Source organism: Anomaloglossus baeobatrachus, chromosome 6 (assembly GCF_048569485.1).
Source record: "Anomaloglossus baeobatrachus isolate aAnoBae1 chromosome 6, aAnoBae1.hap1, whole genome shotgun sequence".
In the NCBI taxonomy this organism is placed as follows: Eukaryota; Metazoa; Chordata; class Amphibia; order Anura; family Aromobatidae; genus Anomaloglossus; species Anomaloglossus baeobatrachus.
In genome coordinates, this window is record NC_134358.1 from 51,288,524 (window position 1) to 51,307,351 (window position 18,828).

Here is an 18,828-nt window from a genome sequence, read left to right on the forward strand (position 1 = left end):
TCATCAGCCCCAGGCGACCCTCAACCTGCAGTGGCGGTCCCCACTGACCGCAATACTGAGAGTGGCGTCACGACAAGAAGAAGATCTCCTACCTGTGACCAGTTCCAGCCGAGTGGAGTCCCTAAAGGTAATGCACCGACACAACACCTGTGGGGCTTCACACATTGCCGGTGGACGGCAGGCGCAGGTAAGGAGATGTTTGTCGGTCCTGCGACTTCACACAGCGATGTGTGGAGCTGCAGGAACGACAAACAACATTGTACCTGCGGACGCACCGACATTATGAAAATGAACGACGTGACACAGATCAGCGATTTTTGACTGTTTCACGCTCGTTCATCTTCTCTCCTAGGCTTTACACGTTGCGACGTAGTTATCGGCGCCAGATGTGCGTCACTTTTGATTTGACCCCGACGATATCGCAGTAGCGATGTTGCAACGTGCAAAGTACCCCTTAGACTAAGATCTCACATATCATGTATGTGTAGGGGAGTGCAACCCCTAGCAAGGATGTTTCTTTACAGTGACTTTAAGACTTTGTTGTACTGTGGCTTTAAGAGACTGGCTCCTCTGCAAAGCACAATGGAATGGCCTGCATCTCCCCTGCTGCTGTGTGTTTGTTTGGTCTGCCCTGAGAAAAGTGCAGGGAGAAGCAGGAAGTGGCAGACAGTGGGAGAAATTTCCAGGACCTGCAGAGGGATGCACACAGGAGAGTCAATATTTGGCCTGATAGAAGACCTCGCCTGATGAGCCCAGCTGCGCGGTGAATCGTGGGAAGAGAAGTCCTGCATCAGCCTCCCGGAGTGAAGTGCGCATCACCGTACTGTCAAGCTTCAGAGCAGCCATCTCATAGATGACTGACCCCAAAGCACATTCTAAAAATATAGAAATAAAGTGATTTAACAGGAGAAGGAATATTCACTGTGCGAAAACTGTCATAGGTTGTAATCTGATTGACCTTTAATTCTGCGCACTGCAATAAAACGTCAGGTGGAGCGTGCACACCGGTTAGGTGACATCAGTGGTTGACTGGAGCAGGATATATTGTGCACAATTCCCTTTTGATTCTCTGACTGTTACCTGTTCTGGCTGTGCCCCCAGAGTTGAGAAAAACCAAAATCCCATTTTGGTCTCGCACACTACCAGTGTGCCACTGGAGTGTCGCCTCCCTTCCTTCTCCACAAAAGCCTTTGACTGACAGGTCAGTCAATAAGAGAAAGTGCACACGACTGGATCACTATTTCATAGCAGATCCTGTGTGACACCATCGCTTACTTCAGTATGTCCCTCTCTGTCTCTGGAACAACCCCTATACCCTGGAAGGTCGCTCCTATATCGGCAAGGGTCACCATATATCAGGAAGTTCCTCTTAACTCAGCAGGATGCAACCATCTAGGCCCTTCGTTCCCCGTATATCAACAGGTCCCTGGTATCTTTTCTCTCTACAGACCATCCTTCTCTTGGCAATGTTCCCTATATCTCCCAGTGTTGCAGGTTCTCCTCTCATGGTTGGTCCATCAATATTTTGAAATAGCCCCCTCATCTCGACGGGTTCCTTTTACTTAAGGCTGCTTTACACGCAGCGACATCGCTAGCGATCTCGCTCGTGAAAGCACCCGCCCCCGTCTTTTTTGCGTCACGGTCAAATTGTTGCCCGTGGCGTACAAAATCGCTAGTCCCTATCACACATACTTACCTTCCTAACGACGTCACTGTGGCCGGCGAACAGCCTCTTTTCTAAGGGGGCGGTTCGTGCGGCATCACAGCGACGTCACACGGCAGGCGTCCAATAGAAGCGGAGGGGCGGAGAGCAGCCTCAGGAAAGTCACGCCCACCTCGTTGCCGGAGGACGCAGGTACGGAGTTGTTCGTCGTTCCTGGGGTATCACACTTAGCGATGTGTGCTGCCTCAGGAACGACGAACAACCTGCGTCCAGCACAAGCAACGATTTAATGAAACTGAATGACGTGTCAACGATCAATGATTAGGTGAGTATTTTTGATCGTTCACTCTCGTTCATAGGTGTTACATGCAACAATGTCGCTAACGACGCCAGATGTGCGTCACGAATTCCGTGACCCCGGCGACATATCATTAGAGATATGGTTGCATATAAAAGCCCTCTTTACAGCAGATCCTACATATTTTGGCCTGTCCCCCTATCTAGGAAGCTTCCTTCTATCTTGGTATGTCCTCCTTAGCTTGCTTGCTAGGTCCTTTATATCTTAGGAGGTCACTCCTAGCTTGGCATGGTTATCCTTACCGGACAGACAGATTGCCGCTGCCCTGGTGGATATCTCTCTTTACAGGTAGGTTCCCTCTATATTTGCAGGTCCACATATTCTGTTTTCAGATTTCTCAGTACTTGTCTACCAGGAGGAGGATTGCAGATGTGCATCACATGAGCTCCTTCTATGAAATCTTGGGATCAAGCATAGGGCTGGATTTACAAAAAGGGACAACACTTTTTGAGGGGGAAAGGGGGTGTAGAATTGTGTGTGCTTTGGCCTAAGGAATTGAAGTGTGTAAATCCGGCCCTAATTGGGAGTCAATCTACTAAAGAGTAAATGGCCAACAATCCATTGAGAATTACTAGTGTTGGACAATGGTCTCTCCAGAGAGGAAAACGACTTGAACTCCAGTGCCACCTATTGAATATAACAATCTTAAAAGTCAATATTGACCCTTTGTTGGCCAACAATTATTTCTTGCTTTACAAGGAGGTAATGTGTAATAGCAGATGAAACAGTATCACCCATGATTTAGCTAGGTTATCGTGTAAAGTGACTTCACAAATTAACCGTAACCAATTAATGAGAACACAATGGGGTAAATACTTATACTTGGTGCAGTAAGTGCTTACCATGTGTGGAACATATGGTTGGGTGTGATCTAAAAAAATGTAGTTCTCATTAGGTGAGGTCAACATGGATTTATATTTTGAGATACTTCCCAAACAGCCAACAAGAACATGCACGTTCTTGATACTATGATAGGAGGAGTAGCCAACACTTGAGAGGAAAGAGAGCATATTCCAAAGGATCTAGACACACTCAAACAATGGGCTGAAGTAAACAGAATGGTGTTTCACAGGGACAAATGCAAAGTCCTACATCTTGGTAAAATAAATGTAAAAAGCATATATAGTTTGGGAGGAATAGAACTAGGTGATAGCAGCGAGGAAAATGTTTTGGGCATAATAGTAGATAGATTCAACATGAGCCAACAATGTGGAGCTGCAGCTAAAAAGGCCAACAAAATTCTGGGATGTATCAAGACAAGCATTGAATCTAGATCAAGAGAGGTAATTATTCCCATATAGGTTGCCCTGGTCAGACCCCACCTGGAATACTGTGTACAGTTCTCGGCCCTCAATTCAAGAAAGACATCGATATATTGGAGCAAGTCCAAAGAAAAGCAACCAAGATGGTAGAAGGTCTGCAAACCATGTCATATGAAGATCAGTTAAAAGAATTAGGAATGTTTAGTTTGAAAGAGAGAAGGCTGAGTGGAGACTTAATAGTTGTCTACAAATATCTGAAAGGTAGTCACAGTGCAGAGGGAACTACCCTATTCTCATTAGCAGAAGGAAGTACAAGAAGCAATGGGATGAAAGTAAAAGGAAGGAGATTCAGATTAGACATTAGGAAAAACTTTCTGACAGTGAGGGCAGTCAGGGAGTGGAACACGCGACCACGGGAGGTGGTGAGCTCTCAATCAATGGAAATCTTCAAGCGGAAACTGGATAAACATATAGCTGGGATGATTTAGGAAAACCTGCACTCGCAGGGGGTGGACCCGATGGCTCTTGAGGTCCCTTCCATCTCTGCTATTCTATGATACTACATGTGCACAACCTTTATGTTGAGGATCAACATTGAGGAATACAACCCAACATATCAATGCTCAATGACGATCTGTATAAAGAGATATTATGGATTCAGTTGCAATAAAAACAAATTAAATACTTTAAAATCAACCGTTAAAATAAATTTGGCTTCAAGAAGAGCTTCAATTGAATGATTATTTACTTCTAATTGGCACTAGCAAAGGTACTTTAGAGTGAAACCTCAGTTAGCATAGTATAGTAGATTGCCTGCACATACAGGTGAATTCACACCAAATCCAAATCCTCCTTTCACAAGGATGCAGTTGGGTGGCAAAGGACTCAAGGTCCAGAGAATATATTTGTTCATCTCTAGAGGGGACTCTTTTAACAAAAATAGATTTTCCCAATAGTCAAACCTTTTATAATCTTATTCATCCTATATGTAGTATGGACAATCAGCATACAGAATTGTGAGTGTGAACACTGCAGGAAGAAATCCATTATGAGCTAGAATCTCTACTGCTCTGATTATCTTCCGAGATAAAAGTATGCATGGCCCTTTAATTGGCCAATTAGAGGTGGTCATTAGAGAAAGTGAAATTCCAAATTGGGGGATATTACATTGCTGTTACAGGATCTAATGATAAGATTACTCTCATCTGCTGCGTTAACGGGTTACAAATGGAGGAGAATATAATTATTGGCAGAACACATGAAACTGAGAAATGTAAATAATTTGACATACTGATTTATATTTGTTGAATTATTTAGTTTCCCATTGTCTCATCTACAGAAACCCTTTCAAAATTCAGATGGTTGCTCATTGAAAGAGACAGTGGTTTTCTCTACTATTCTGCAGCCATATGATCTAATGGTGCTCGTGCCCCTTAATTCCTTAGAAAGAACCCAACGAGGCCAGTTTGTCCTCATATTGTTTTCTTGATGCTCTCCTGTGCATTTTTTTCTTGTATACCATTAAGTTTCAGAACTATAACTTTTTTAATCTAGTACTAATTTTAATGGTCTTTCTCAAGGAAGTGTGGCTCACCGGATCCTCGTGGGCGTGTCTTTATGTTCCTTTGTGAGCCACGCCCCCGCTCAGCAAAACCGTAAAATGGAGCACCAAATTATAAGGCCCATATACCTGTAACCATATTGCAAATGTAAAAAAAAATACTTAGAAGTATGAATAAAATGAGAAACAAACTAACTGGCCACTTTTGACCTGATGATAACGTCTGCTGATGATTTTTAATTTTTGCACTTCCCATTTTCCGCCCCTTCTTTCAAGAACTTTGACTTTAAATTTAACTTAAACTTTAAATTTTTCATTCACATACCCATATGAAAGAATGGCTTTTGCGGGATGAGAAGTAGTTTTGTATGAAACTGTTTATTTTATCTTGCAATATACTCCAAAATAGGCAAACTATTCCAAGTGCAAATTTTAGGTGTGAAAAAAAGCAATTCTGCCATTGTTTTTAAGGGTAACAGAAAATAGTAGAAATCAGGTTTTCCAAGCCGCACTATAAACCAATCTGGATCGATGAAGGAATTAATGTTTCTTTATCTTCATGCACAGGTCAACGCGTTTCAGGAGTACTCAGCTGAGATTTGATGTTTTATGCCTGTTGTCCTGATGAAGGGAGCTGAGTACTCCTGAAACGCGTTGACCTGTGCATGAAGATAAAGAAACATTCATTCCTTCATCAATGCGGACTGGTTTATAGAGCGGCTTGGAAAACCTGATTTCTACTATTTTCTGCTACCCTTAAAAACAATGGCAGAATTGTTTTTTTTCCCAACTAAAATTTGCACTTGGAATAGTTTGCTATTTTGGAGTATATTGTAAATTAAAATAAACAGTTTCATACAAAACTACTTCTCATCCCGCAAATGGGTTATAGCGCGGCTTGGGAAACCCGATTTCAACTATTTTCTGTTATCTGCCAAACCCGGGGCTGCAGCTATTGACCTGGACTGAACATGCATTTATAGGAGTTGTGACTTGCACAACTTCTATAGGTGAGTTTGATTTATTACTCTTTCCCTATTGGGGTAAGACCCTATTTGTGCTTTTGTCCACAGCTTGTTATATATATTATTTTTAAGGGGTTTGTTTTTACGGTGTTTATTGTGTGACAAAAAATAAACCCATAATATGATTGTTCACGTCACTATGATTACAGGAAAACCAATAGTATGGTTTTTGTTTTTGTTTTTTTTTTGTATTTTAGCAGTTTAAAAGACAGGACTTTGCTTGTTTGTGTTGCTATTTTCTGTTTTATTGACACCATTTCACGGTCGTGTCTCATTCATATCTGGGACTATACATTTAAATGTTGTTTCTTGTCTCTTGGTGCTTAAACAGTTAATGTCAGTTTTGCTTCCAGCAGCTTCCCAGCAGTGCAGGTCAGTTGCAGCTGATTGTAGCCACACCCCTTTGTGTTTAAGTAGTAGGGTTTTCCAGCAATCCTTGCTGATAATATAAAAAGGGGCGTGGCTACAAAGCAGCTGCAGCTGACCTACACTGCTGGAAAGCTGCTGGCAGTAAAACTGACATTAACTATTTAAGCACCAAAAGAAACTAAACAATATTCAAATGTAGAGTCCCAGTTAGGAATGAGACATGACTGTGACATACCAGTTTTGGGTACATATAATGTTTGGCTGCTTTTTTAGGGAACTAAAGGTGACCAAAAAAATGACAATTCTGATGGTTCAATTTTTCTTTTCATGTCAGCATTCACGGTATAAGATAAATACTTTCAGATTTAATTAATTAATTTAATCAAATGTATTTTTTTGCAAAACAAAATATTTTAGGCTTTTATTTTTTTTAACATTTTGCTACTTTCATTTGGGGGATAGGAGAGTGAATAAAAGTAAGATTTTTATCAATATGTCGTTGAACACAAGAACATTTCCAAATGTTGATAAGATGGACTTTCATAGAATAGTTATTAACCTATAACATGACAGTAAGGTTAAAGGGAATCTGGTTTTGCTACCTTATTTGAGAGCAACATGATGTAGGAAAGAGATCCTAAATCCAATAATGTATCACTTAGATTACTGGGTCCAGCCGTTCTGACACAATGAGAATTTTTAGATTTAGTTATGTAGCAGAGCCCAGAGAGGTGCCCCCTCCCACACCAGGCTCTCTATAGAAATTATACATTCACATTAACGTCTAATTGGAGGAGGGGGGGTGTCGGAATGCCGTGCCCCGTGACATTGTAGTCCGAGCAATGATAAGAGTCCTGCTGCTTAAACAAAAACATAGCAAATAAACAACAGATCGGATCTTGACAAGACAGACATCCCTGAAATCTATGATTGAGTCTCTACCCTGCATGTTTCACAGCTGTTACACAGACAATCATCATGCAGGGATTATTTGCCATACATGGTAATTCCGTAGCCATGTTGGCTACTGGCATTATTGTGATTGGCCAGCCGCATGCCATCATCGGGTCTTATATAAGAAGTGGGGGCACGGTGTTCAGCACACTCTCCTCTAGAAGCAGTTCAGGGAGAGTTGATCTAGGAGGGAGAGCTTAGATTAGAAGTTGATGACCAAAGCAAAGTAATGTCTTGCACCTACTTATTATAGAGTTGCACCCTTTAATGCTGTTCATGTGGCATTAAAGGGTGTTTAGCCTGGTTTAACCTAATAAATAAATTATATTGGGTCTTCCCTATTTTTGATAACCAGCCAAGGTAAAGCAGACAGCTGTGGGTTGATATTATCAAGCACGGAAGGTCCATGGTGTTTGGGCCCTTTCGAGCCTAAAAATAGCAGCCGAGCGCCACCCCATAATTGTGTAATGGGGTGTCTGATAGATGCATCTTCATTACTAACTAGAAGGTGGCCCGATTCTAACGTATCGGGTAGTCTAGAATGTGTATGTAGGTTAGCAGATTGAATAATAATATAATCAGCAAGTCTTGAATAATGATGGTTCATTTTTTGCTCGTTGGTCTCCCGCTGTGCAGCACGCATCGGCGTGTTTGACAGTGGGAGACCATCGATCTGAATGGGCAGGGAGCCGGCGTACACTGGTAACCATGTTACACAATCGAGTAAGTATGCAAAGCGCTTTGCTTAGTTACCCGATATGTACCATGGTTACCAGCGTACGCCGGCTCAAGCACACGTGTGCCAGGAGCCGGGGGTAAGGTGGTAACCATGGTACACATTGGGTAACTAACGAAAGCGCTTTCCATAGTTACAGGATTGTGTACCATTTGTTACCAGCGTACGTCGGTAAGCTGATAACTATGGTACACATTGGGTAACTATGCAAAGCGACAGTGCTGGTTTATTTTTTGCTTGTTGGTCTCCTGCTGTGCAGCCTGCATCGGCGTGTTTGACAGTGGGAGACCAACGATCTGAATGGGCAGGGAGCCAGGGTAAGCTAGTAACCATGTTACACATTGGGTAACTAAGCAAAGCGGTTTCTATAGTTACCCGATAAGTACCATGGTTACCAGCCTACGCGGGCTCCGGCACACGTGTGCCGGGAGCCGGGGTAAGCTAGTGGTTTCACACATCCAGCTTTTCTCCACTTTGTCGGATCCGGCGCGCTGCCGTAGGCTGGTTTCAGACGTCCGTGTTTTAGGTACATGTGACATGCGTTTTGTAACACGGATGTCACACGTACCCATGTTTTTCTCTGATGTGCCTCACACGTCCGTGTTTGCACACGGACCATGTGACTTTTCATGACCCTGCACGCACACACGCAGGCATCTCCGGCAGCACGGATGTCACATGGATCGCACACTGATGTGATCCGTGCGACATCAGTGTAAAACGTACCGGAGAAAATATGGGTCATTTTAATGAAAATATTTTCTATATTTACCTCTCTCCAGAGATGCTCTCTCCGGCTCTGCTGCCTCCCGCTCCTTATCGCCGCTCATTATACTCACTGAATATTCAGTGCCCTGAGGAGCTGGAAGCAGGAACAGCGCTGGGGACTTCAGTGCCGGGGACCGCATCGCTGGGTGAATGTACAGCAGAGTGTGTGTGTGTGTACATGCATGTGCGGTATGTGTGTATGCGCTCGGTGTATCCATGTGTGTCTGCTGTGTGTGTATATACATGCATGTGTGCTATGTGTGACACGGACGTCTGAAAGCAGCCGTACACTGTGTGCAGGACAGTGGCTGCGCCGCAACTTCCTGGTCACATGACAACATGTGATCGGAGCTTGTCGCGCGGCAACTGTAGTGTACACAGTGCACGGCAGCGCGCCGACAAAGTGGAGAAAAGGTAACTATTAAAAGCGACAGTGCCGACGTGTGCGGGACCCGGGGTAAGCTAGTGACATCGGGTAACTAAGGAAAGCGGTTTCTATAGTTACCCGATGAGTACTATAGTTACCAGCCTACACCGGCTCCGGCACATGTGTGCCAGCAGGCGGGGTAAGCTAGAGGCTTTTCTCCACTTAGTCCTGCCGGTGTGGGCTTCCGGGGCTGCAGCAGTCACCTGGGAGTCGGGCGTCTCCGTGTGGGTTCGGGGAATGCGTGCAGGGGGCGGGCCAGGGCGAGCATCCAATGCGTGAGGGGGCGGGGCCTGACCGAGCGCCCAATACGTGCAGGGAGTCGAGGCGAGAGGCCAATCCGTGCGGGGAGCGGGGCCATGCCGAGCCCAGCGGCCAATTCGCTGGTTGTCACTGTAACGACAGAATTTTGGAGCAAGACAGACAGACAGAATAAGGCAATTATATATATATATATATATATATATATATATATATATATATATATATATATATAGATAGATAGATAGATACTAGGGCTTAATGCCAGCTAACACTACACAGATTACATCAACTCTAACTACTATTTAAACCTATTGCCACCGCACCCGAGCAATCGGGGAGAGCCGAGGTGAAGTCCCAGAATTGGCATATCTAATGTGATGTGCCCCTTCTGGGGCAGCTATAAGCTGGTATTTTTTGGCTGGGAAGGGCCCAATAAACATGGCCCTTCCAGCCTGATAATATCAGCCCGCAGCTGTATGCTTTACCTTGGCTAGTTATCAAAAATAGGGGGGAACCCATATTGTTTTTTGAAATTATGTATTTATGTTAAACCATGCTAAATACCCCTTTGTGCCACCTGAAAGGTGTTAAAGGGTGCAATTGTATTATATGTAGGGTGGGAGAGCGAGACGTTGCTTTCATCATCTGATTGTTCTGCTTCATGTCTGTCATCCAAATTGGAAACCCGGAGGTATCCTTCGTGTGTCCAGACTCTGTCTCACCTCAAGACGGGCTTATTGTAGCCGTCCAAGGCAGTCTGATCAGAATGCTTAACCAAGACGCTCATGTTCAGGTATATAAATTTTTGCCTACAGTAGTGGCATTAGATCAAAGTATGATTTTTGGATGTGCGGTTCATGTCTTTGTCTCCAGCCAAGTTGCATTATCCTAGTAGAGGACAACCCTTTTAACCCTGAAGTCTCTCAAACCCTACCGGAATGCTTTACCTCTGAAAAGTTTCATGTGTGTAATTTTATAACTCTGCACCACATTCCGGGGCCTGGAACCGGAAATGATGCCACATAGTGAAATCATTTATATCATTAGAAGCCACGATCCTGATGAGCATTCTAAATGCATAGAAATACAGAACTTTGATAAGATTTGTAGGATTTTAAGTGGTCTCTTGTTTAACATACAGCATGAGATATTTTACGTATTTGTCGCATGTCAGAGACATTTCCCATAGTGTACAACAATCTGTTACACTTTTTTCTTGTATTCTCTAAACAGAATCACATCTTTCAAATGGTAAATTTACAAGTGCTTTTAATGAAAGGAGCGACAATCACAGATTTGTTCCCTTTCTACATAATAAAAGGCTCCTTGTTTACATAAATGTCCCCAATCCACAATGAATCCCCTTACTAGTACAGATTTATTGTACCAGACATAACCTTGCACCAAGCACAGACTTCTATGGCTGCCTCTCAAGTCTTCTATCAGAATCCAGTTATATGCTGTATCTTTAAACTTATGGATAGGACCAGTTTTGGATTTAGTATCCCAGAGGGCCCTTTTTCATTTTCCATCCTCACCCTCCAAGAATTATCATTTTTGTATCTTTTTTTCTTTTTGGTTGATTACATTGTATGAGAGATTGTTTTTTTTGGATAAAGGATAACTTGCTGATCATTGGGGGTCCATCTACTCGCATGGACAGCAGCGTGAGCAGCCTCTTCATAAATCAGCACCCTAGATATCTAAAGATTACTTCAGACAGACAGGGTAGAGAGCAGTGTGAGCAGCCTCTTCTTACAAAAGCACCCCTGGTATCTTCAGTATTAGATCAGATAGATAGGGTAGACAGCAGTGTGAGCAACTTCTTCCTACATCAGCACTCCATATATCTACAGTGTTAGATTAGATAGACAGGGTAGACAGCAGTGTGAGCAGTTTATTCTCACATCAGCACTCCATATATCTACAGTATTAGATCAGATAGACAAGGTAGACAGCAGTGTGAGCAGCTTCTTCTTACATCAGCACTCCATATATCTACAGTATTAGATCAGATAGACAAGGTAGACAGCAGTGTGAGCAGCTTCTTCTTACATCAGCACTCCATATATCTACAGTATTAGATCAGATAGACAAGGTAGACAGCAGTGTGAGCAGCTTCTTCTTACATCAGCACTCCATATATCTACAGTATTAGATAAAATAGACAGGGTAGGCAGCAGTGTGAGCAGTCTCTTCTTACATCAGTACGCCTGATATCTGCAGCAGTGTGAGCAGCCTCTTTTCACCTCAGCACCCCATATATCTCCAATATTAGATCAGAAAGACAGGGTGGACAGCAGTATGAGCAGCCTCTTCTATCCTCACCTCCCCTGGTATCTCCAAAAAGCATCAGATACAGTTGTAATCCTATTATCAACATTTTCAAACGTTCTGATGTTTGCAATATACCAATAAAACCATAATAACTAAAATTATTCAATATAATTTCACTCCTAACTTCACAACTAAATTTTAGACGGACAAAATCTTTGTTTTCCAAAAGTATCTGCTAAGAGCCACCTTACCCCCACTACCACCTTTCAGCCCATAGGTTCCGTAAATAGGTCAGCCTGTGCTTTAGGCAATTGAAGCCTATAGATCATTAATGCGGCCACCCTCTGATTTTTATTGATTTGTTTTGCAACCTTGAGAGAGTAGAATGACTCTCGTTAGTTATTAGATGGATAAAGGGCAGTGCGGGGGTGGGCAAACCAACATGACCATGATATCCCTTTAAGGCAAATGATACCAGTAGCTACACGCAGAAACTATATTATTGCACCCATATACAGCATCAGACATGTGAGAGGGCTAGCCATTCCTGCCACCCAGTATTTACAGGCAGCCCTGTGTCAGTTACATAGGGAGTTAGGGGTGCTTCACACACAGCGAGCTCGCTGCCGAGATCGCTGCTGAGTCACGCTTTTTGTGACGCAGCAGTGACCTCATTAGCGATCTCGCTGTGTGTGACAATGAGCAGCGATCTGGCCCCTGCTGCGAGATCGCTGCTCGTTACACACAGCCCTGGTTCGTTTTCTTCAAAGCCGCTCTCCTGCTGTGACACACAGATCGCTGTGTGTGACAGCAAGAGAGCGACAAATGAAGCGAGCAGGGAGCAGGAGCCGGCGTCTGACAGCTGAGGTAAGCTGTATCCAAGATAAACATCGGGTAACCAAGGTGGTTACCCGATATTTACCTTAGTTACCAGCCTCTGCAGCTCTCACGCTGCCAGTGCCGGCTCCGGCTCTCTGCACATGTAGCTGCTGTACACATCGGGTTAATTAACCCGATGTGTACAGCAGCTAGGAGAGCAAGGAGCCAGCGCTAAGCAGTGTGCGCGGCTCCCTGCTCTCTGCACATGTAGCTGCATTACACATCGGGTTAATTAACCCGATGTGTACTGTAGCTAGGAGAGCAAGGAGCCAGCGCTCAGTGTGCGCGGCTCCCTGCTCCCTGCTCACACTGGTAACTAATGTAAACATCGGGTAACCATACCCGATGTTTACCTTAGTTACCAGTCTCCGCAGCTTCCAGACGGCGGCTCCGTGCAAGCGCAGCGTCGCTTGCACGTCGCTGCTGGCTGGGGGCTGTTCACTGGTCGCTGGTGAGATCTGCCTGTTTGACAGCTCACCAGCGACCATGTAGCGATGCAGCAGCGATCCTGACCAGGTCAGATCGCTGGTCGGATCGCTGCTGCATCGCTAAGTGTGAAGGTACCCTAATAGCTAGGGTGATATACAAGTCAAATACACCATGACAGATAAGGAACTGAGCTGATTACACTGTTTACCCAAGTGATTAGCAATGAGTGATCAGAGGCGGAGATGATCTTGTCACTCATCACACAAAACACTAAATAGAGGCCTTAAAATAGGCCCCAACAATTGTAAATTTACACTTGAAGAGTTCCAATGGAAACTACAAAGAATGGACTATTTGAATTCTCCTTATCACCTCCACGCACTAATAAGCATTTGACACTAGACTTGCAATTGTGGCAATGACTCGGCCATTATGCGGCTGATTAAAATGTTCAATCAGTAAAGAGAGAAATCTCACATCTCCAAAAGGAAACTCATCCCATCACGACCAAGGTATGACCCCCCCATGCACATTAGATAAGTTTAGGCCAAAGATGGTTTGAAAGACTGCTATCTCTCCCAACTCACTGAGTTGAAGGACCCATGGGAGGCCAAGTCCTTCAATAGGCTGGATCATTCTTTCCCACAAAAACATCTGTAGGGGAAAGTTGAAAGGATTTGGCCAACTTTCGTCTAATGTGTATGGAAACCAATGCACTAAAAACATGCGGGAGAGGAACCAAGCGCAGGCAGTCCAGCGGACAATGGACGTGCGCTTCCATGGGTGCATGTTTTTAGTGCACCATTCTCAATAAAGTAGACTTTTATGCAAGGCGATGGTAAATGCTGCTTCTTGCTCTACTCCTGGACACATTATCGGACTTTCCTCTTACTATAAGCGTGTACAGCTTGACAGCTCTACACGGAGTATCTGACGATTCCTCTCTCTGCAGCACCTGACAAGGTATTCCCCGATGGAGCAAGACCGTACTTTCCTGTTGTTCTATAATGTTTAATAGTAAATAATTTTGGCAGTAAAGGAAGAAATGGTAAAGTCCCAAGCAACAAGATGGTCCAGTACTCAAGGGGGTGAATGGTAAATTCCCATATAACAGGTTGGTCCAGTCCTTCAGGGGGTGAATGGTAAAGTACTAAGAAGCAAGTTGATCCAGTCCACCAGGGGGTAAATGGTAAAATCCCATGGAACAGATTGGTCCAGTCCTCAAGTTGGTAAATAGTAAATTCCAATGCAACAGCTTAGTCCAGTCTTTGAGGCAGTAATTATTAAAATCCCATGCAACAGGTTGGTCCAGTCCTCGAGGTGGTAAATAGTAAAATCCCATGTAATAGGTTGGTCCAGTCCTTGAGGTGGTAAATAGTAACATCAAATTCAACAGGTTGGTCCAGTCCTCGAGCTGGTAATTGGTAAAATCCCAGGCAACAGGTTGGTCCAGTCCTCGAGCTGGTAATTGGTAAAATCCCAGGCAACAGGTTGGTCCAGTCCTCGAAGGCTCCCAGATAATTACCCAGCATGCTACCACCTACAATTGATCCTGTACATCTCAGTTTTTTAGGTGTCCTCTTCTGTCAAGATACTAAAAATATTGATCAAACCATTATGGCCCCACTTATTTTCCCACAAACCTTTCCAAAAATTCTGAGTACAAGACCTGCCTGGTTATGGTCAGACAGTACAACAAGATATATTTTCTGTGCATACCTCTAGGAGAGATAGGGCACAACATCCGTGGAACACACGATGGGATTCCATCTAACTAGATTGGACAACTTGACAGACGAGTATGACTGATATATTCATACCATTTTCATTGTCGTTTTTTGGTTTGCCACTAAACCTTTCTTTGCTAGGAGTCTACCTAATAGACAGTGAAGGTGCAGAAGTCATATGGGACTCAATTGCACAGGCCTTCAAAGGATGATTAATCTTTAGTCTATCTCTTTTACATCTGATCTGTTCATTTGAATGGGAAGCAATTTACAGGCAATCCTCAAAAAGTTGACGATTGCCCTCATGGGAGTCAAGAACTGATGTAAGATGATCTGTAGGATATTTTGGCTGTATATCAGTTGTGCACTACACCTGTTGCAGGATGGATTGTAAAACCCCCAGCCTAGGGAAGAGATAAAAAGCTGTTTGTGGTAGACTGCTGGAAACAACAGGGTTGGACAGGTAAAAACCAAACCTGACTGATCCTTGACCTCCGCATGTGAACTGCCAGGTTGCCCTTACAAATAGAAATCTAAGATCTAACTCAATAGTATCAGATCAATGGATGACTTTCGAAAACACATGTATATGAATCTATTTCCTACATCTACTCTATATGCAAAGTCATCCCAGAATAAATGTTTACAAGGTCTACATTGCCAGGTACAGACAGGTCTTAAGAATTATCCATATTTCCACTTAATAAGTGAATAAATCTAATCTCAATATCATTATATCACATCCACACACACCCCATATATTCACACAAGTGCGTATCACCTTCTCGATTCGAGAACCCCAAGTAGCGGTCAACGCTACTGTTGGATTTCTAACTTTTTGGAGACTTTATGAAGTTCTTGAAAAATGTCTAATGCATTAATATTGCAAAACTAAATAAAATATTGTAAGCGGTCAAGATCAATCTGATCTGAAAGATCCTCTAAAAACAGAAATCCGGCACAGAAGACTTCAACTCAAAGTAAGACCATAATCTAAACTACAGTAGGTCATTCCAATTTAGGATCTGGACAGTCTCCAAAAACATAATCTGGTATTAATGGCACATAATAAGAATCACACCTATAAAAATACTAGTGATGGTATGACGTCTTACAATTTCTTTCAAGCCATGAGGTTCCTCTTGAGTTAAGACAAGCCAACATCTTCTCGTGAAGTCATGTGATGACCTCCTAAGTAAATTTCCTTATATTCCTGGCATTAAAACCACATTTTTATTGCCCATTAGGTTCTGGTACAGCTGGATTCTGCCACATGAATATATCAGAAAATAAAAAAAGCCTACCGTACCCCTTTACTCCGGATCTCCATGCCTCCAACCAGCAGTCTTGATTATTTTTGTCCAGAATGAGAGTGGAAAGTGTTCTTTACAGAGAGGGGCTGAAGACAGGACTGCCTGGAAATGTAACTCAAAGACTTGTTTGCTTAGGAGCTTTATGCAATGCAGATGAAGGGTGGCAGCTGTCCTTGCAGACAAAGGCCCTATTGGCACATTATCTTCAAACAAAAGGGCTTCTTGCTAGCTTAGTTTTACTAACGCATTTCATTTTTTTTTTCTTTTTCGGAAAAGGCCAGGATATTAAGATTTTACTTTTCATTCCATGGATATGTGCGCTTATAACCAATTTACACAATGTGATGTAGACCCCGGAAAACTTTTATTAGACATGATTTTTTTGGAATGTTCATGCGTGGCCTGGGTCATAAATGTTGTTGCGGCATTTATATTAATTGTGAACGAGTGATATTAAAAACACTTCTTGACTTGTAAATGGGCTGCCAATCAAAACGCTCGTTGATGGGGTGAAATGATCTTTTGTGCATTAGAAAAGATCTAAGGGGAGAACTTTTCTCCTTGAAAAGTTCTCCTCTTAGACCCCACTTTAGCTTCTCATAAAGCCAGATCAGATCTCATACTTTGTACTGACGAGGGACAATCATCTCAAAACATTGTGTCTGCAAACTGAGGTTCTGATCTGGCATAAATCCTAGATCATATGAAAAGGCTTGTTAAAGAGCCACTTTTGACTTTTAGGATTGCTACCTCCAATAGGTGGTGCTAGAGTTTGTTTCCTTCCTCCCTTAAGAAACAATTTGAATTATTCATAAAAGATCATCGTCCTTGAAAGTCATCATCCTGTGCCCAGAACTATGGCAGCCTATGTATACTGAGTATTTTAGTTTAGATTGTTTAGATTACTCAGTGTGCATTGTTTGGCAGTCAAATGACCCCTCGATAGGTAAATGTTTATCAATCTGTGGTCATGTCATGCTGCTGGTTTGTCCTCAACATACGTGTCCATTGTTACTTCTCCGCAAATTTCCCCATGGGCTCCAATTATTCATTATACCAATTAATACAATTAAGAGATGAAAAAATGGTTGAAAAGGACAGGTACAAAAGTCATCCAAACAATATTAAAATAAGTCCAATTTTCCATTTTGGGTATTGAATAAGGACCACACTGGTCAGAATCGCACTGGCATTTGTTTTTATTCCGCATGATATGTACCTACTGTGCTTTTTCTCATGACTTATATTTTAATGAAGATTGAATAAATTGACCTATTTGAATATTGAAAAACAAAAAGCCAGCACTAAATGTGCACTTCAGCACTAAAAATTCCAAACTGTACTTATTATAAAAATGAGATTTTTGGCAAAAAATTGCAATTTCTTGAGCTACCCCGGCACGTCACGGCAAATCTCTTTGGGGCAGTTCTACATGAAAATATTTTTATAAAATGTGCCATACGGCCTCACATATGAAATAGTAGAACTGCTCTTAGCAGCACTTACTTGGTCTTTTTCAATCGCGTACCCATGACTGAGTCATGGCTGTGGGCGGGACAGGCCCAAGCAAATGCTGCATGAAGTAAATAGCCCGTGGACAGGGCCTGATGACTGAATGTGAACAGCCACCAACCGCCAAAATCTAGGTGGAATACATCCCAATTTGGGGTGCATAGCAAGGTGGGGGTCAGCTTTGAATTGTTAGTGCAGTAGTGGACATTTGGTGCTGGCTATCTTGTTTTTTTCATTGAACTGGTCGGTGGCTGACTCCCACCTTGCCGTGTACCCCTATTTTGGTCATATTCCACCTGTCTTGATTTTGGCAATTGGTGACTGTTCACATTCAGTCATCAGGCCCTGTCCACAGGCTATTTACTTTAAGCAGCATTTGCTTGGGCCTTTCCCACCCACAGCAATGATTCAGTCATGGGTACACAATTGAAAAAGACCAAGTAACTGCTGCTAAGAACAGTTCTACTTTTTCATATGTGAGGCCGCATGGCACATTTTATATAAAAATATTTTAGTGTAGGACTGCCCCAAAGAGATTTGCCGTGATGTGGCGGGGTAGCTCAAGAAATTGCAATTTTTTGCCAAAAATCTCAAATTTTAATAATAGTACAGCTTGGAATTCTTAGTGCAATAGTGCACATTTGGTGCTGGCTATCTTGTTTTTTTTTATTTTAATATTGCTTGGATGACTTTTATGCCGGTCCTTTCCGACCATTTTTTCTATTTAACTTGAAGTCATTTGAGCAAGCACCACACAGGTGAGTTGACTACGTATCTCATTCATAAATCATAATATCAATACATGATAGCAAAACCCTCGCGACTCATTGAACACCATTTTGTACCATTTTGTGACAATGTTTGTATAGCGGCATTAATTTCCACTGCGCTTAACACATATATTGTATATCAGCATTGCTGAACCCATTGGGGTTCACAATCTAAATTTCCAATCAATATGTCTCTTCTGACCAAGTATCGCAAAATCATCGTTTTCTTATTTTTCAAAGTTGGTTATCTCACACCACTCATCTTGTGATATGTCAAGCCATGACAAAAATGTAAGGAAGGTCACAACTTTATATATACACCCTGTACACAAGTATTAAGCAATTTGTAGTTTTGATGATTCATTTTATTAATAAACAACTACAAAGCTGTCAGTCACTCCAAAAGGTTAATAAAACCTGAATAGTTAAGAAAGTTTTGGGGTTTTGTCTTTCTTTGGAGAATATCTATATGTGTAGAATTATTATGCAACTTATTGAAAAATGTAAATTTTCCATCTCAATTGTTTATTTTCATCT

The 18,828-nt window shown here is 42.6% G+C and overlaps 1 protein-coding gene across 1 annotated transcript in view; it reads right to left on the minus strand.

Moving 5' to 3' along the window:
- ENPP2 (ectonucleotide pyrophosphatase/phosphodiesterase 2) overlaps positions 1–16,128 on the minus strand; it is a 264,936-nt gene extending 248,808 nt beyond the window's left edge. Inside the window, exon 1 of the mRNA XM_075352916.1 lies at positions 16,006–16,128. Within this exon, the coding sequence (XP_075209031.1) occupies positions 16,006–16,026 (21 nt within the window). The 5' untranslated portion in view covers positions 16,027–16,128. The remainder of the gene's footprint in view (positions 1–16,005) is intronic.
- Positions 16,129–18,828: the final 2,700 nt, after the last annotated feature.